Source organism: Lethenteron reissneri, chromosome 46, assembly GCF_015708825.2.
Source record: "Lethenteron reissneri isolate LAM-NWPU_2019-01 chromosome 46, ASM1570882v1, whole genome shotgun sequence".
Taxonomy (NCBI): Eukaryota; Metazoa; Chordata; class Hyperoartia; order Petromyzontiformes; family Petromyzontidae; genus Lethenteron; species Lethenteron reissneri.
The window spans coordinates 5,333,555-5,353,699 of NC_083824.1; the positions used below are offsets into that span (position 1 = coordinate 5,333,555).

At 45.8% G+C, this 20,145-nt stretch overlaps 1 protein-coding gene across 5 annotated transcripts in view; it reads right to left on the bottom strand.

The window, feature by feature from the left end:
• DPP9 (dipeptidyl peptidase 9) overlaps window positions 1–18,379 on the bottom strand; it is a 43,589-nt gene extending 25,210 nt beyond the window's left edge. The window contains exons 1-13 of one of the 5 annotated variants that reach the window (XM_061570998.1): window positions 18,169–18,379; window positions 12,461–12,563; window positions 10,142–10,566; window positions 9,608–9,720; window positions 8,210–8,386; window positions 7,444–7,612; window positions 6,370–6,480; window positions 5,833–5,961; window positions 4,730–4,791; window positions 3,282–3,382; window positions 1,689–1,860; window positions 968–1,127; window positions 202–278 (exon numbers count right to left, since the gene is read on the bottom strand). In XM_061570998.1, the coding sequence (XP_061426982.1) occupies window positions 202–278; window positions 968–1,127; window positions 1,689–1,860; window positions 3,282–3,382; window positions 4,730–4,791; window positions 5,833–5,961; window positions 6,370–6,480; window positions 7,444–7,612; window positions 8,210–8,386; window positions 9,608–9,720; window positions 10,142–10,566; window positions 12,461–12,522 (1,758 nt within the window). In that variant the 5' untranslated portion in view covers window positions 12,523–12,563; window positions 18,169–18,379. Of the gene's footprint in view, window positions 1–201; window positions 279–967; window positions 1,128–1,688; window positions 1,861–3,281; window positions 3,383–4,729; window positions 4,792–5,832; window positions 5,962–6,369; window positions 6,481–7,443; window positions 7,613–8,209; window positions 8,387–9,607; window positions 9,721–10,141; window positions 10,567–12,393; window positions 12,413–12,460; window positions 12,571–18,168 lie in introns of those variants that run through there. The other 4 variants (XM_061570997.1, XM_061570999.1, XM_061571000.1 and 1 more) reach the window with 4 other exon arrangements.
• Between the last annotated feature and the right edge of the window lie 1,766 nt (window positions 18,380–20,145).

Here is a 20,145-nt window from a genome sequence, read left to right on the forward strand (position 1 = left end):
ATTGGCGTTTGCCGTGAGCGGGAATCGAACTAAGGTCGCTTGAACTGTGCGCACTCTCATGGCGCACGTATTATACCGGAGGCATCACGCCAGGTCTCTCTTGGACCCAGGGCTGCGTGCTACAGTTAACAACCTCAAGCGGGGAATTTAACCAGCAGGAGTCCCGGTGACAAACTGCCACCAACTCCATGCCACCCTTACCTTGGAGCCCTGCTTCCCCAGCACCTCCCAGTTGCCGCTCGTGAGCGCCACCTCCGTCACGGGGCACAGGAAGTCTTCTGTAAGGAGAACCGCATGGTGGACACCCATCAGATGGACCATCATTCGACTGCTGCCCACCAGCCAGCATGGAACCCACGACACATCTCGTACATTACACGGCTGACAGACGAGAAACTAATATTTGCAATTTTATTCAGTTTTAGCCCAATTGTGCACTCGGTGTCATGCCATGAGCCGAGTAATGAATTGAGAACTCTGGCAAAGCAGTGCAACTATATTTGTGTTTGAGAAAGGCCAACGGAAGTGGATATCAGAGAGCCACTTCCGGGTTCCCACACAGTATGGAGCAGCACTTTTCTACCTGTTTGACACTTGAAATTAACACCCGATACTTTGAATTAAACCGAATGGATTCACAAACCTGGCTCATTCAAAGGCAGCTGTCTGGACCTCAGCGGCAGTGCCAGCTCATCGCTCAAAGCCATCCGGCCACCTCAACAACAAATAATTTCAAGCACAAACCCCCGAAGATCACCCGAGCAATAGCTTGTATGTGATGTCAGTTCTGTCATTAATTTATTAAGGATGTGGATTTATCATCTGTGTAGGGCACTCAAGAGGGTAAACATTGCCGTGACCAGTGCACAAATGCAGCACACCTCTAGATTACGGAAACATGAATAACGCCGGCAAATCCCTCCACCCTGGCACCGGCGGTGGCAGTGCCGTGGGGTACCGTGCGTACCAGGTGCAGGGCTGTGATGCGCCGAGCGTCTGTAGGAGCTGGGCGCCAGTGTGGCCGTGACGCGGTACAAATGGCGGAAGCCGGTGCGGCACTCGCTCGCCCACAGGAAGGTCAGCTCGTCCTCGCGCGTTTGTGCAAACGGGTGGAATATGTCGTGCACCTGAAAGTAACACAGCCAAGGCCCACAATCGTTCATTACTCATACTTGTGCGTGCATGTGTGTGCGTAACGGTTAGCGCCCTGCGCTACGAACCCGGCAACCCAAGTTCCATTCCCGCTCACGGCCAAGACCAATTATGGTTATCTGAACCGGTCCTGGGCCTCCCATAGGTCGACTGAGCCTCAAATGAGTACCTGGTCTGGTGTGTAAACATCACTGCTGGCGAGACAAAGGCTGTCGGGCGAGGTGCTGACCACCCACCACTGGTGTACCATGCCAGCCTTCATAGATGCTACTCGCTAACAGTACTTGCCCCAACAGTATGTTAAGGCTATATGGGGATCTTTTTCTTTGCATAAGGGGGTGCAGTGGCACAATTAGTGAACCCGGAAAACAGAGTTCGATTCCGAGCGATATCTGAACCGGTCCTGGGCCTCCCGTAGGTTGACTCGGCTTTAAATGAGTGCCCGGTGCAGTGTGTAAACATCAGCTCTGAGGATGACAAGAGGGGACCGGTTGTGGTTCCGATTCTGTGTGCGTCGCGAGTGCTCGGCGGCTCACGTTGATCCACACGTCCGTCTCCTCCTGGTAGATGACGAAGGGGTTCACGTCGTCCGCCACGGGGCTCGCCCCTTCGTCCCCCTCCGTCGAGGACGGTGCCACGAACATGGCTGGGGGGATGAGCGCCAACTGCAGGCGCTGCTGGGGTCGGTCGACCAGCACCACCCACACGCTGCACGGGGAGGAGGAGGAGGTGAGAAGGGCGGCACTTGCTGCACAGATCAAACTAAACTATTTTTCTTATTTCTAGATTTGAAGTGTGACTGCAAGGATTCATACTCTTAGGTTTTTTTCGGTAAAGTCACGTAGGTAAAAAATAAAATAAAAATTTGTAAAAGTAAAATAAAAAATCACGTCTCAGCACGATTGCTGTATCAAGTACTTGATACAGCAATCCTGATGTGACGGTTCCACCTGAAGACAGAAACTTGTGTTGCCTCCGAAACGTCGTGATTTTTTATTTTACTTTTATTAATTTTAATTAAATTTTTTACCTACGTGACTTTACAGAAAAAACCTAAGAGTATATTTTTATTACTTTACCAGGTAAGGCCCACGGAGCTAGACAGAGCTCTTTTTTAGTAGCGACCTGGCCAAAAATGATAGCTCAACGAAGTGGAAATTCATCACAGCCAAACACTCTAAATGCATGTTTATTCTAAATGTGGAGGGAAAAACTGAAAGACCACCAGAGAAAAAGCTATGCATTCACGGGGAGAAGATGCAAACTCCAAATATACAGGCGTCATCATCATCAGCCACCATCAACCCACTACAGGATGAAGGCCTCCCCAAGCAATCACTATCTTTCATGGTGCTGCAATGTAACCAATTCAGCTCACACCTGCACACAACCCGACTCTATGGCTCCATCTCTATGGCTCCATCTCTCAGGTGCGTTCGCTATTATGGTTTTCAATCTGTTGCTAGTCTCGACCGCCCTACTCCCCAAAGTGCATAAAGTTCAAGAATACTTAAAAGGGCACGGAGGCGCATGACTGTGATCAAGTGTTAAGGGTTCGTGGATTATGCAAATTGGTAGAACTGTTCTCTGTCTATCTGCGACCCAGGTTCACTCTTGCCAATGAGAGTTCTCACCCTGGGTTTACCAAAAATGAACTTGAACGTATCCTGGGCTGACAAAAGTGTAAAGCTTTGTAAATTATATATAGATGTTTTTTAAAAACACTTTTCAATTCACGGTAAGATGTTAATTCGTAGCGCTCACGTGACATCACCGCTGCAATTAAACGTGCGAGGGAGAGACTTTCACGGCACTTTAACCACACCTCTGATTAGCGCGGTTGCCGACGTACAGTGCGAAAGAAGTTCAACATACATACAACCACGACCTCGATTTTAAATTAAAATATAATTCCGCTAAACAAAGCTGCCGAGTCCATTACTAACCCATCCAATACATAAACCTCGTGTTCATCGCATCATCCCGGATACGAGAAGCTGCACAATAAACAAACTAATTCCATTGGTCTCGCACATTTGTTTGAGCTCACACGTTTTAATACACGTGCCGGGCGAGGGCGCCGTTCCTCGCCAAAGGGGGCACGCGAACAAAGAGACGAGGACGCTCACTATTTCCCGTCGGGCGTCCACCCGGCGCGCGTGATGTACTCCATGTCGGGGAAGAGCTCGTCGAAAGGCTGAACCAGCTCCAGCCCGACCACGTCCGTGATCTGCATGCAGGTCACACATTTAACAAAGTTGGGAGGAAGAAAAAAGAAATATGCACACGTGTGGATTATGCAGCACACTCTGCGGTAATGCGTTTATCCTTGGAAGTATTCTATTCCGAGTTAACCAAAAAAATATATTTTTATTTTACCAGGTAAGGCCCACTCAGCTATGCGGCTCTTTTTAAGAAGTGACCAGGCCATCACGTGGATATTTATAGCAGGCAAAACCTGGAGAAAAATCCACGCAACCACTGGGAAAAACTCCAAATATACACGCAGCAGGGGTGGGATCAGACCCACAACCTCCTGTATACCAGGCGAAGTAGTTAACATCTCGCCACCAGCAGCACGGTGGCCGACAGGTAGCGGTCAGGGCAAGATGCAGTTGTAGACTTCCGAATAGTCCTTTGTGCAATGGTTTGTGTCTACAAGTTTCGGGCAATGCTTTGGTCACATTTGGCTGGTATTCAATATGGCAATTCTATAAAAGCAACAACATTATTAAAGAGTTATTTTTATAATGGAACTTCTTTGGCAAAGTTATAGTGCCCCCCAAGTTATAAACGGATTGAAATAATGTATAACGGTTTCAACCTCTTGTTGGAAAGAGTTAAACATACTTAGGCAGTGGTGCACACACACAAAATTCACCATATTCAGCAAAAACACGACATTAACACAACACGGTGACCCAGTGAATAGTGCACTGTACTACAAACCCTGGTGACCTGTGTTTTAATTATTGGCCAAGGTGAACATCAGTGCCGAGTGAACTCTGAACTGGTCCCGTACTGCACCTTCCAGCCCCCACTTCATCAACCTGTAAACCACTGACCAACGTGGCCATAATATGGTCAACAGCCCCCTTGAGTGACGATGCATGTCAGGGGTTTCAATCAGATGACGATTGACATAGGACTCATTTAGCTGTTATATTACATCTCAACACAAACCTCACCGGATGGCAAGGCACTTCTCTCTGAGTCGAGAGACAATGGGATGTATTTCCAGTTTATTTTAGGTGTGCTTTGCATGTGGCAGGAAAGTGGAGTAACCAGATATAACTCGAAGAACTTCACTGATAAGTGAGCAACCCAGTTTCTGTACTGTCATCATTTGCCTACCTGGCCCCACAGGTAAGCTCGATCATGTCTGGCTTATTAACGCAATGCCACATCCTGGAGGTCTTGTACAGTATTCAGTTAATTGCTATAAAGTCAGGATGCAAGGCTGGCACACATTTTCCAGCGAATGGTGATATCTATACCACAGCAACAACAGCCACCAATCGCCACTAAGTGGCGGTGATGTCAGAGTGATCAAAATTGTGAAAGCATGCAAACTCACCTGCCCGTCACTGCCTATACTGAATTCTGATATTCTCAGTGTGACACGGGGATTCTTTGTGCCTACAAAGTAAACACATACGCACAAAACAACATTGTAATTTCCACGCACAAAATATATACTTCTTAACAGGAAACCCCGTGTTTGTAATATACCTTCTGCTCAATACCATAACAACCTCCAGTCGTTGTTTATATGCAGCAATTCATCGCTTTCGTCTCAGGAACCAAGTTTACAGCAGGCACGTAAAAAATACATTGACTAAAATCAATGTTTACGCTCGAGATAAATAAATTGTATCAGAAGACGTGTGCAAGTATTGATTGCTTACAATGTGCAAATTATAGGCACGTGTTGCTTTTGAGCGACAAGAATGAACATGGAAGACATACGAGACATAACAAACCGACTCAACGCACAAGATTAAAAATAAAGAGACCCAACCCTTGAATAAAATCATGACCCTTAACAGCAACATTTCAAACTACAGGGAGAGTGATTCACCTCATTCTTTAGAACTGCATTTTGTGTTTAGTTAGTCGACCTTTCCCTGCACTTCCGATTACCGCGGTTGGCTAATCCTACACAATGTGGCCAATCCTACACGGTTCAATCATTTGTGCATATAACCAATTTCCATGCAACTTTCAAGTCAGTCAGAAGTAAACCAGTAATATATTTTTTAAAGGAGCGCGGGAGGGGGGCCGCATTCTCATTAATTGGCGGCAGAGCCAATCTATCCATTTTCGGGTTCCGATTGCATCTTGGGTTTTTCAACGTGCCATTTGGAGTGCGATCCACTTGCTGGGGAGCTTCGTCGAGAACCGAACTCAGGAAACGGAGAAGCTCCCGGCAACAACCGCGAAACGTCGGACATCGTGCCGGACGGCATGCGGTATGACCCCAAGAACACATCAGGGAGTCGCGCAGCACAACCGCAAAAAACTAGGCGACAAGTAATCTCTTCGTTTGACCATCACCGTCAAACTCCCATGAACCACGTCACTGTAATGCATAAGGCTCGCGGCTAAACCAGAACTCGTGTTTAGTCTTAGCGAGTTCGTTAACCCAGCACTGGCAAGCTGCAGTGTGGCACGCGTCACCTGCGCGTGGGTATCTGTAGGCGTCGGATTTCCGCTCCTCCAGCGCGGGCGAGGGCACGTGGATCACCTCCACCTCAGCCTCGTCCACCTCCTCGTACAGAACCTGCAGCCTGCGGCTCCCATCTTCGTCTGGACGACACGCACGCACGTGTATGCAGGGTTTAACTACACACATCTAAATACTGACACATAATACCAAAAAAAAAGATCCCCCATATAGCCTTAGCAGACTGTACGGGTAAGTACTTTTAGCGAGCATCTGACGGCCGGCACGGAGCATGAGGGGGTGGGTGGGCAACACCACAACCGACCCTCGTTGCACTATCGCTCCCCACTGCTCCACAAATGCAGACACACACTGTACACATGAAGATAAACAAACCATATGTAAAGACACCCTTCATACAACACCATGCAAACACAGCGCACTAAACACACAAGCGTACAGGGCACGTACGCACAATGACAAACGGTCCTTAAAGTCGAAGGAGGGAGTCTGCCCAGCGGAAGGGGCAGCGATTGTGAAGAGGCACTCACTCTGGCGGTTGGTGGGACTGCACCAGTATCCCGTGTAGCGATCAAACTCCTCCTGGATGACAAACGTGGCCACGCCAGCAGAACGGCAATCCTCCAGCACGCCACCCACTCCTTTACCATCACACACACATACAGGCAAGCACACACACGCCAGCATTGCAATCTGTGCGTCACTGCCATTATGGTGCCGAGATGGTAACTACCGTCACATGGTATACAGGGGGGTGTGGGTTTGATTCCGGCCCTGGCGCCTAGTATATTTGGAGTTTGCTTGTTCTCCACATGGTCACGTGGATTTTTCTCCATATCCTCTGGTTTTTCCCGTAGCATTTAGAAATAGGAGTTGAGTATTTGGCTGATATAAATGTCCACGTGATAAGCCATTTCGTTGAGCCATCGTTTGTTGCTAGGTTGCTTCTGAAAAAGAGCTTGATAGCCCAGTGGGCCTTACTTGGTAAAATAAAAAGTTTAGTTTAATAGTTTAGTTTATAACGATCATCTGTGGACACTAAGGCATTAAAACACCTGTGTACCCTAGCGAACCATTAGTCATTCGTGTTTGCCGAGAGCATCGGCCAGCTACACTCGAGAATCCGGTTGAATCAGAATCTGAATCTTTATTTAAACTGGAGGAGGAATCCGATGAGCCATAAAGCTCTTTTTCACAGATGTCCAGTACGGTCGGGTCAGCAAGTCACAACAGCAAAATACTATAGGAGTGCAAAAATAGAAAAAAAGGCAAGTCGCTAAATATTTAAATATTAAATAAATTCATTATATAAGTCTGATTTATCAAGCTTGGGAAAGGCAGGAAAAACAACAACAAAATAATCGCAGACCATACCACAATAACACCACAGAGCAGTTGTCCCTAAATACAATAGAACATGAACATTGAACTATCGATACTACACAGGTAATGATCAAAGTTTCACACATTTGCAAATGTGACTGCTGTATCCAGCAACTAATCTTCGGCTTCACGGTATTTTTTTAAAGAAGATTTACAACGTTTTAATCACAGGGGACTTCAACCTGCATTCAAAACCCAGGATGACGATGGCACGGGCTCACCCTTGCGCGTGTGCGTCAGGCGCAGCTCCTGGCCCGTGCGTATGTTGGTCACCCACAGGTCGCCGCTGTGAATAAACGTGACGAGGTCTGGCTCCGGCGGGCAGATCTTGGGGTCCATGCGGCTGCCCGTGCACTCTGTACGGACCTCTGTGGGCTTCAGTGGTGAGGTCTGGCAGCAGTGGGAACGTTTAAATATGTTAATCGCAAGCTCGATTGGTGGCCCCGGCTAAGAGGCGGGGGGTCTTCCCCCCCGCCACCCCCTTTCACCAACCCACACTGACCAGCATGGGGTGAAGCATGGTCATGACCGACACACAGAGCGTCACGTAAAGCTGTCAATAACGAGTCATAATAATAATAAAGGTATTGGGGTTAGATCGCGTTATTTATAAATGTTTCGTCACCCTCGCGAAAGCCTACGTGCTAAAATAACGAGTCATTAAACAGTAGGCATGCAACCACAGATTGATTTGTATGCACATTATAATGCAAAAATATCATTCTGAATGTGAAAAATGTATGCAAGTTTTTCGTTACGGTGAAAATGATTTGGCAAAAATTAGATGGACAGTACAGATGACACATACAAAACAATTGAGACAGACGGTACAAAAGTGTACATGAGACCGTATAGGTGTGACAGAAGAGTGAGTACTGATGACTGGAAACAGGTGAGAGGGGGAGACCGACCGGAAATTACAGACGGGAGACAAACAGCGAAGACGGGACACCGACCAAAAGGAGACGGGAGAGGCAGGAGACTCACCAGGAAAGTGCTGTTGCTGCCACCGTCCTGGCAGTAGAAGAGGCTGCCGCTGGCCTGGAACAGGAAGGTGCCACTGGTCTTGTGGTGGTCGTAGGAGGTGATGCCGAATGTGCCGAGCCGCTTGCGCTCACGCAGGAGCTCCTCCTCGCGCGAGTATGCGCCAAACAGCGGCGTGGCCTGCACCGCGATGGGCCGGGGGGGGGGGGGGGCAGGACGTCGATTACAGATTCGACAGCGTGCGCACACATCTATGGAGAACTTCTTTCGTAGCCAACCGCAGTAATCGGAAGTGCAGGGCAAGGACAACCAAGTAAACACAAAATGCAGTTCTAAAAAAATTAAATTCTTAGGTTTTCCGGTAAAGTCACGTAGGTAAAACATTAAAATTAATAAAAGTAAAATAAAATAAAAATCACGACGTTTTGGAGGCAACACAAGCTTCCGTCTTGATACAGCTGTCGTGGCTGTGACGGTTCCACCTGAAGACGGAAGCTTGTGTTGCCTCCGAAACGTCGTGATTTTTATTTTATTTTACTTTTATTAATTTTAATGTTTTACCTACGTGACTTTACCGAGAAAAACCTAAGAATATGAATCCTTGCAGTCACGAAAGCTTCAAATCTATAACTAAAGAAATTAGTTTTAAATCTAGGCGATTTTAAAGTCCATAGCTCCAGTGGCTTCCGAATTTCGGAAGGAAGAGCGTTCAAGACTGCCCCAGAAGCGCATCTGAAAGTGCATGCTGCAGTGACCATTTTGCGTAGCTCAACATAGCAGGGCGATTAAAAAGCCGGTGGGCCCTCTCCAAATAACATGGTCCACCACGCATTGTGTCTGGCTCTGAGACTCTGAGATGAAGAAAGAACCTAAGAATCCTTAGGGTTAATTTCTATAAGTCTCTCTTTCACACCAAGCATTTGATATGGGACCTATGAAAGAAGTATATTATAAGAATATGAATTCATGCAGTCACGAAAACTTTAAGTTATGAAATAAGTGTTCATCACATTGTGATCAAGCCAACATTTTAACGTTCAGAACTTGACTATGCATAAGTAAAATGACTAAAAATACTTAAAACGCAATGTTATTTCGCGCCGTTATTGGTGATTGGGCCGAGGGCATAAACTTCGTGACGCTTGAGAACTCGATTTAATCAGTCAACTGCCTGGATTTAAACCCAGGTTCTCTACGGTGTCAACCCAGAGCTCTAACCTCTGTGGCACCCGACGACTCACTGGGAGATAAGAATGCTTAGGTGGTTCAAAGCCTCAATGGTGTCAGCTCAGTTCGAGATGACCATACAATATAAGATTCAGCCAACCCATGTAACGGATAACTGGCATACTATGAGCTGCCGTTGTTAGACGCGTGCCTCCCCAGCATTAATGGACTCACCGTGAAGTGGTTGAGCATCTGCCGCCACGTGAGAATCATGAAGCCGTCTGGGTCGATGGACTTGGGAATCTCAGAATACAGCAAGGAGCTTTCTCTGCTGCCAAAAGGCATACCTGGACCACACACACAGACGTTACAAAATTATAGACTCGCTACCCTTGCGAGTCCTGTTTAATCATGGGGAGGATGGAAGCCGAGATCATTACTTTGAAATAAGCAACTCGGCCATCTACAGTGTAGCTGTTTTTCTTTTATAGAATTTACCCCCAGATTTATGCCAATTGCTCTAATAGTCATGCCCAAAGACCAAGTGTCCATTTGGGTGGTTCGTTGTGCATCGCACTCGTGTTACGGAATGGCCCCCAGAAGTGGCCATCATCCCAGAGCCACCTCTTCAGATCCTTTCAATGAACTGGTCCCAAGAGTAGAGAGCAGCACCTCCCTACCTAATCTGCCATATACGGGCAACGTTCCCGCTCGTCCACATGTCCATCTGAAAAGCAGCGGGAACGCAGGTGGCCACGCGGCTCTCACCCAGGTAGTAAACGCGGTGCGAGTGGGGCTCCGTGGGGGCTCCGTTCTTGGCCACGAAGATGAACTCGTGGGGGGCCTTGCTGGCGAGTAGCCCCTGGTGCTTGCGGCTGGAGCGAATCACGTCGCGCAGGCCTTCCCACGTGTGCGACGTCACGGCGAAGCGAGCGGCCGCGTCCGCGGCCACCCCCGATCCCTCGGCACCACCTCCACAGCCACGTCCGCCACCGCCACAGCCACGTCCGCCACCGCCGCCGCCACCACCCAGCCGCCCCCCATCTCCGGCAACGCTGCCCCCGCTGATGCTCGGACCGCCGCCGCCACCGCCAGCACCGGTGGCGCCAGGTCCTCCAGCGAACACATCCGCAGCCTCGGGAACCTCGGTGCTCTCCGAAAGCAACTCACATACCGCCGCCTGGGCCATGTCGCTGGTAGCAGAGAACAAATGGATGGGGAGGACAGCCAGACAAACATTAAATCACAGCTTTGCACAGTAACGCAACAAGTTCCAGCGTTAAGGCGATAATGGCCAGGGCAGGAATTCCAACACTACATTCCTCACGACCACACAAAGCTACTGCTCTGCATGTCGACCAATTTATCTCCGATCTAATACGTGTTCATTCGTCACGTTCTGCACTTGTCCAATAATTGCTAAACATGCCCAACACACACAAAGCTTCTATGCGGAATTTAATTGGCACGCTCTGTAGAATGCATTAGCAATCATCAGACGTGTAACAATTCAACTTGTATTCAAAAGGAGGAGAATCTGAAAAGTAAAAAAGGTGTGTAGCGTATTGGGCCAGGAGGAATGGAGTTTGGGAAATACCGCACTAAGGCAATCCTGAGGGACAATGACAACAGGCTTACAGCAACTATCACAACTTAGCACATCAACGGTCTAAAATGACATAATTCTGTTAAGTCAGTGATATATATGGTTGATGTGTGTATTTCATGAACAATGATTGGTCCATGGAGCACACAACCTTGGGCAGTCATGTGATATTTGTCCGCAATCCAATTGGACCTTATCATCCCAGTTGATCGATGAGTAAGAGAGCCAGGCGTGTCCAGACGTAGCAACTGCAGTAATAAATATTTTACACTAAAAAGGCATGTGGCAATTGTTGCGGTGATAACTGCCACAAAGCTGCCCCTGTGACACACAGGCTTCAAATGAGTTGTGTGTCTGGCCAAGGCAAGACCTGACTGATGCAACTGTAAAAATTGTGTAATATTACTTTACAGCGGCAAAAATAGACCACTTGGTCCTGTTGCTTGTTTCCCCACAACCCTCCTATGACCAAATCACCTGGAATGCACCCGATCTCGTCAGATCTGAGCGAGCTTGCATACTGCTTGGATGGGCGAACGGATGCGGGGGTTGATTTAGCCATACTTTGCCACACGAGTCAGTGCGGGTTTGGTGAAGGCGGGGAGCTTAGAGCCGATAGCATAGTACAGCACAACACGTATGTTGCTGCGCTGCCCTCTGCCCCACACAAAACATTGCAATTATCTTTAAAATGTGTCTTTTTCACGCAGGTTTGTCAATCATTTAAAAATGTGCATTGCATGCCTAGCAAGGCAGATGATTTAACATTCATAATTTAAATAGGCATAAAAATGAGCAACACTATGTACTATTTTCTACAATCCACAGAAGTAGTAAAACCAAAGTGTTCGAATTTACATAAATCGGTTCATTTTTTATTCGTTAATGAACGAGTCCCGACTTATAACGCGCAACAAAATTCACGCAGCGAGTGACTAAAAACACAAGTCGCTGCCATGTTGCTATTCTCCGCTTTCACACAATTGCAAGCTATTTTTGTATAATTCACGTCTCCCTGGAGATTCTCTCTCATTGGGCTCTCACCTGTTTATAAATAATTGATTACGAGTCACTTCAATAGGGTTCTTATCCACACTCGGGCCACACCCTTCATTCGCCCTACAAGTGGAGTTTGTCACTTGTCAATTGGAACATCATTGTGATTCTCAGAGCTGGAAAACGCAAAGTGAAGTGAAAAACCAAATTGAACGACGATTTCTTTGTACATTCATTGGCGACTAGGCTGAAAGCCACCTACTTGCTACACTCGAGAACCCAGCGTAATTACCGACGGCTAAAACCTCGATTCAAACTCAGGAGGATCTCAGTGCTGCAGATTCTAGTGCTCCGACCTTCCGGCCACTTTTGTACATGTGCATGCAAACCCAATGCTGCTCATGGGGAAAAAAATTACCTTAAGAACCGTACCGACAAAACGTGTTAAGAGCATTCCGCTCTCAACACCTATGGGCGCCATGTACCTTGTGTTGCTACCTACACAGTCGTCTTCAGAAAGCCTCCTCACTTTTTTTGCTGTCTGCATCAACAGCTAGGCTGCTCGGGACTCGGCGTGAGGTCAAACACCTGCACGCTGACGACGGCGGAAACACGCGCAGAGTTAAACGACAACGCAGACAACAACGTATCACGTAGTGTGCATCCCTATCCCTCCCGCCTGGTCAAATCAAATGCTGGATGAGGGCTTCCCCAACGCTGTGCAAGTCATGGGGGTTGTTTGACCATACTTTGCCAGGCTGGGGACGTGGGGGCTGGTGAAAGTCGGGGGGAGGGGAGGCATAAATTGGCGAACAATAAGAATACAGTGCAACAATGTGCATCATTTGATGGCCAAGCCACTGGGGAAAACTGAATCACACTTAGAACTTTTGGGCACACCGCTTTAGCGCGTTTCTCGTAATGTCACAGCTGGTGTCTTCTTAATGTACGAGGTGGCGCCCCATGACTCTGGCTACATCCCGACGACACGTGGTGCATGCTGGGAGCCGTGTCCATGTTATTCTCTGGAGCCCAGCATGAGGATTTGAAACCAATAAGTGGAGAAGTGGTGTAGTGGTTCGCGCAATGAGCTATGGACCAAACTAAATGAGTTTATCCTTTGCCATCAGTGGTGAGTGGAATCTGAAATGGTCATTGGCTCCTTCAATCCCCACTGATAAGCATGCTCAAATAATGGTGAAGCATGGTCAAATTGTAGCAGTGGTTTAACAAATGCATGCAAATAAGCCAAGCCATAACATTGTCACTTAAAAACGTAATTCCGTGTTAATATACACAATCAAATTTCAACGGCTACATTACCACAGATCAATATTGCTTTGAAAAGAAAGAAAATAACATCCAACTGTTTTTTTTAATGTACTTCCCATAAAAGCTCATTCATTGACCTACTCACTCTTTAAAAAAAAAACGCATAATTCTATTGATTGTATCGTTCTCATTTCACAAGACAACATATTCCATTCGCATCTCACGACAACATCCATTGGGAAAATATTGCTTCAAACATAAAATTGCGATCTGCCCAGTGTTGGGTAATCGAGGCCTATTTGAGCGAATCAAGACTTCGCTTTGTGGGACTCACCTTCCCAGCTTTGCGAGGGGGACTAGAAAAAGACACTAAGATAACTTAAGGCTTTATAAGTAATATGACAATCCTGTATTTAATATTTACAGGGTATCATCCATAAAATTGTTTTTATTCAGAATACCATGCATTTGTTTGGTTTCACTTCAAAATAGTCCTAAGAGCTGTGCCGCTAGGCTTTGTGCGCATTAGCTGCTGCCAGTCCTCAAAAGTAAGCAATGCTACTGACTCATATTCTTAGGTTTCTTCGGTAAAGTCACGAAGGTAAAAAATTAAAATTTATAAAAGTAAAATAAAATAAATTTACACGCACCTTTACATCATCCGCACCTAGTTTACACAACAAAGGTTCATTCCTAACAGCGTGCTTCAGCCGCACCGAACCTCACAAAAATAATATTCAGGGTCTACCTTGGCTCCTCCCACCCTCAACCAGCATAAATACAAATACTGTTTCTTGGAATTTCTCTCACTTGATACAGCTATCGTGCTGTGACGGTTCCACCTGAAGACGGAAGCTTGTGTTGCCTCCGAAACGTCGTGATTTTTATTTTATTTTACTTTTATTAATTATAATTTTTTACCTACGTGACTTTACCGAAAAAAACCTAAGAATATGAATCCTTGCAGTCACGAAAGCTTCAAATCTAGAATGCTACTGACACCATAAAGCAAATGTGAAATTGTTAAACTCTAATAAATGAATCAAATGTATTAACCAAGCGGTAGATGCTATGTATTCGTAACAAAGTAAAATGGAGCTAGAATAGAAGCTGGACATGAAAACACCTCTTGGGAGCAAGGGCAGCTGTGCTTATACCTCAAGTGTACTTTAAATGTAACTATTTGCATCCCCCAAACCACCAATGTAATTTCAGCACGTGTTGCTTATATAAGTGTGCTTGTAAAGGTGTGCTTATATCCACGTTGCATTGTATTATAGGATAACTACTTTCCAAAGGATGTTACTTCAGGACTAATGTCACGACTTGGATACAACTGATAAAATCGTGGGAAGACGTTCTACATGTAGTTCTCCTTGGTTAAGATATCGCTCTGCTGCTGATAACTGTGAAATGGAATGTAACCCTTGCCATGTGACGAGCCATGGCAATTGCATGAAGGGGAATTCAATTGCGACGAAATACCCAAAGTGCTGAAGTCATGTTGAGTAACCTTGGTCATATGTTTTTATTTAAAAGGGTGTAAGGCTATGGTGGCATGGTGCAGCACGATGAACGTGCGATTCTGAGGGCACCAGTTCAACTTGGAAGTTAAAACAACGAGTATGTCTCTTGAATTCCCCCGCCACTTTTCTCCACCCAGCAGTATACATTCATTTGGCAGGTTGTGTGTCGCGGGGCAAAGTGTGCGGGTATTACCACCTCTTCCAAGATGTCTGGCCAGCTTGGAAGAGTAGGCCAAATACCACTCGAGAACTTCCTGTATTGGAGACCCATCATCGGTGATGTTAAAAATCAATTGCAGGGCTGCACCTTTACCTATTATCATGTTACCTATTAAGAGCCATGAGCCAATGGCCTTTCATTAGGTAAGGAAATATATATTTTTCCCTTTGAGGCAGTATTATCGACACACATGTTGAGTGTTTGTTATTTAAGCTTGTGCACCACTGCCAAAGCAGTGCCACGAAGAAAGCATTACAAAAGCAATATTCTGTTCGAATCGTACAAGCAAGGTGTTAACTGGCTGGGTGGCTCAAGTGACGAATGTTATTGTTCCTGTCAAACCAGTGAGTCAGTACTGCTGACATTCGCTGATGTTCAGGGTTAAAGCCCCAAGCAGTGCTCAACTAAAAACAGGTTCTTGTGTACAGCTGCTTAGCCACCTATTAGTGTAAGTAATAACTATCCATCTAACACTCTTACGCTCATGACAAGTACAGTGAATATTGTGTGTGGTAATCACTGACGTTTTATTTTCATATATTTTATGTATTCTATATAATGGAGTGCTGGTAATCCTCTCGGGTGCATCCCATCTATTTGGCTGCTATTCTATCAAGTCTCCTCCCTTGGTCATAATCCCTTCGAGCAAATGTAATGTCGCCTCTCAAAGCCCACTTTTATGAAGAGTCAACATATTTCTAACTTGTGCCCTCTTATCTATCAGTTTCTCTTTCTGTCCATTGGTGCAATTTCAAACATGTTTCTCTCCATTCCTCTTTGTAAAAGAAGGGGACTCCAGCATGGCTGTGACTTCTCCAAAGGGTGCTATGATGGCACACCGGAAAGTCAAGTGGTTATGACTTTAAATGTAATATGGGTCACAACATCGGGGGGTACCGTTTCAAAACAGCACTTATGCCATCCTCCGATCAAGCTCTGAATGATTTAGCGTATACGACACATGTAGATGAAGTTACTGGGTGACTCATTTGGCTAATAATGCCCATGTCACAGCCCCTGTAAAATCCTGGTTTCTCAAAAGGGCAGCAAGACTTGATTACACCATATTCTAAAGTGCAATGGACGGATGGTCTCAGCTGTTTTCACATGTCTTTTAGGGTGGCTAATTATGTTTGGGTTAGAACTCAGGTTATTATTTTATTGTTTCCCTTCTACTGTTACTTTACCGAAAGAACCAAGAATATGGTGTGGTTATGGTTAATGTCAGAAGATAACCGATTATTGTAGTAAGAGGTAATATTAATGTCGAATTACCTTGTGATGTTAAAATTATAACAAGGGTTTCATATCTAGGTAGTATGGTTATGTGGTTAGTTTTTGGGTTACAATCTGGTAGGCCAATGTGGTTTTAAAAAAAAGAATTGTTCAGGATTTAAATGGATTGTGGTTAGGGTTAGTACTAAGTTTATAATCTGGTTGGCCAGTTGAGTTATTATTCTATTATGGGCAGGATGTAATTGTATAGTGTGGTTAATGTAGGTTCTTATGGTTGTAATGGATGACTTGTGTGTGTCATGTTCCCACTAATACCATTCTCCTTGCCCAAGTGTCACAGAGACGGACCTTACAATTCCCTCTTTAGAGCCATTTTTGTTTTATCAAATGAGGGTGTCAAGTAAAAATGTCTTTCTCAACACAGTCCTGGCCTGAACTCCTCTCTGCTGGCAGCCGTAAAACACTTGTGGAAATTCCGCATTCTATGAGCCACGCGATGGTATCATATATTGAACCATGAAGCAATGATAGGCCAAGCTGAAACACACCAGGAAATGAACTTGCGACTTTTTGACCAATCCGCGTCCTCCGACTACGCAACTTCATTCCAGTTAAAATGTCTACGGTCGTGTATTACTATAATAAATACATAGTACTTTTAGACTTGCAATCATAGCACTGTCACAATTAAATGTACCATTAGATTATTTACTGCTCATCATAATCAGTAACACTCCTCTCGAAAGTAAACAATGGTGATATTGTAGAAAGACAATCTTCCATTAGTGGAATGAGTCTAAAGTCAGGGGAATGGGGAATTTCCGAAACAGCGCATCTTATGTATTTATGTTCTTGCGCAGAATCGTTGAATGGCGTTGCATAGAGCTTGACCCAGTCGTTTAAACCCATCATCCAATTGTGGTCGATACAATTTCTCTACTTTGTGGAAAATGAAGTGTTTTCCCCACACTCCGAAGTGGAGAATCCACTTCATCTTTTTGTGGCGAGTTAAATTCATAGGGAGGTTGTTACCCCCCAATAAAATATCAGTTCATTTATTGTAGCTACAGATCTAGGCTGCGTACTGTCGGAAAGGGGCCATTCATTTAGTACGTACGAATGGAGAGGAGGTTAACCCAAATGCGTACACTTGCGTATGGGGAGTCTACTGACAATGTACGTATGCATCGGAAACGGGGGGGGGGGGGGATTAAGCCTTGATAATAACGTCTACATTGGCCTTCCAATGAGTTAGATAGTCTGGCGGTGGACTGTTTGCTTAAACACGTTAATATTATTATTCCTTGATCGTTTCTGCGTGGAATCGGAGGTGGGGGGCGTCAAGCGTACGTACGCAGGTGGGGGGGGGGGGATAAAAAGTATGCGTGCGAACAGGGAAAGGGGGGGGGTAAAGTTGACAGATTTTGTGCGTACGGACTAAATGTATGGCCCCAAATCGGACGCGTATGACATAGAGCTTGGTAAACACGAAACGTACTTTGAAAACAACCCCGGCGCGTCACAGTAACTTTAAAAACACAACGCAAAGTCCATAACACAGCACGGCCGCCACGACAGCCAACCCGAAATCAAGTCCTACTAAAGCCAGGGTGAAAGTCAACTTCGAGTGATGTTACTCTTCGCTCCCCGACTCGCCATCATGAACCTCAGGAACCCGGCACAACACAAACACCCCCCCTCCTCTTCCTCACCACCTCGCAGACGAAGCCGCCTGCCTCAAACCTCGCCGTCAACGGCACTCGCAAAAGAAGCGCACGACTGCACAGAGATATAGAGAGAGGAGGAGGAGGACGACGACTGTGATAAATACACGATTCAAACTCAAGTCCTCTTACAAACTTTTCACTCGCAACGCCGTGACGGGGGTAGAAGAGGCCCCCGGCTTTGCCTAGGCCCCACCACCACCCCCCACGCTCACCCGTCCGCTCTCTCAGCCCGCGTCGCGCTGGGGTTCACAACTTCGTGGCGCCGCGTCCGCGCGCCCCGCCGCGTTGCTCGTTAACGACTCGACGCTATTTAATTGACCGCGAGCGCCTCGTTGTTTGCTGTTGTTTGCTGCTGTTGTGGCTCAATCACGCATCTATCACCAGCAATGACTCAGTCTCCCGCACACGCCAAACGTTGCGACCTTTAACCCCGTCCCATCGCCGCCTCCTATTGGCCCGGAGCGCTTTAACGTCGTGACGTCATCGCGCAACGCCGGCGACGTTGTTGTTTTTTGACGTCGTGCGTGATGACGTCACGGCGCTCGCTTGACAGGTCGCCGTCGATCGATTCCAACCGGATCGATTACTCGTGATTCGATTTAATCGATGTTCGCAAATCGACGATGGTCTTGTCCCTGCTGGATGAGCTCACCTTGACCGGCTGTCGTAGTCAATTCTAGATTTGAAGCTTTCGTAGGTAAAAATAAAAATAATAGAAATAAAATAAATCAGACTTGTGTTGCCTCCGAAACGTCGTGATTTATTATTTTATTTCTATTGTTATTTTTATAACTTTTATTATTTATTTTTACCTACGTGACTTTACCGAAAAAACCTAAGAGTATATGTCGTGGTCAAGGCCACTTAACCATCCATTTAGAACTTGCGCAAAAGCAACTCAAGCCTTAGGGACGGTTCATAAATGACGTCACGCGATTTTGGACGATTTTTGACCCCCCCCCCTTTGTCATCACGGCGTCACAAAAAGTCAGACCCGCCCCCCTCAAATATGACGTCACAAAGCTCTGCCCCCCCCCCCACCCCCAAAATAAATAAATAATGCTTAAAATTCTTATAGATTTGAAGTTTTCGTAACTGCAAGGATCCATACTCTTTGGCATTTCTCCCAATTTAGTAAAACAAAATTGCTGTGATTTTCACACCTGATGATGATTGCTTGTGTTGCAATCGAAACGTGATTTAATTTACTTTTATTTATTTTTTATTTCAATTTTGAGTTTTATTTTAATTTTACCTACGTGACTACCGAAAGAACCAAAGAGTATGCTTCAACTCACTTTAAACTATTGTCATTGTAGTGCGTATTTAATTTGGCGCTGCACTTTGATGTTGTAGCAGAACACATTTAAAAAAAGTCTATTTAATTAAGTAGAACGTGTTGTCTATATCTATTTAAAGTTGCGCATTTTGATGTGACGTCACATTTCTCACCTCCCCCCCCTCGTCACACATCGTCACAAATGTCTGACCCCCCCCCCTCCATATGTGCGTGACGTCATTTATGGACGGCCCCTTATTAGTCACCCCGTGCCCCTTATCAATCTCAACGTTCATCCTACAAAGTCCCATCATAAGGCAGAAACACAAACAAATAGAGAAAAAAAAAATTTTTTGCCCGTATTGAAACGGATTTTCGCCGTATGGACCTGAAAACTCAATTTCCCTGTACAAGAATACGGAGTAAACCGTATGGGTTGACAGGTATGATAAGCTGATTTCACGTACTCCACTTAACAGTTATTGTGATGTCTCAAACTCTGTTCTCCAATCCGTGGGCTTACATGGCAAGGAATACTAACTATGAAAATATATTTATTTGAAGCTTTCGTGACTACAGGAATCCATACTCTTTGGTTCTTTCGGTAAAGTCACGTAGGTAAAAAAATAATAGATCACGACGTTTCGATCGCAACGCAAGCAATCGTCATCAGGTGGGACAACCACAGCAAGAACAAAATAAGTGACTTACCGAAAGAACCAAAGAGTATGATTTTTATTTTATTTTACCAGAGAGCACTGAGTTGTGTAGCTCTTTTTTCATAAGCGACCTGACTATCATGAATGAAAGCTCAACGAAGTGGCTTATCAGCGTGTGGAAACGTATAGCAACCAAACACTCTAAACACACGTTTTTAAATGTGGAGGGAAAACCCGGAGGACTCGGAGAA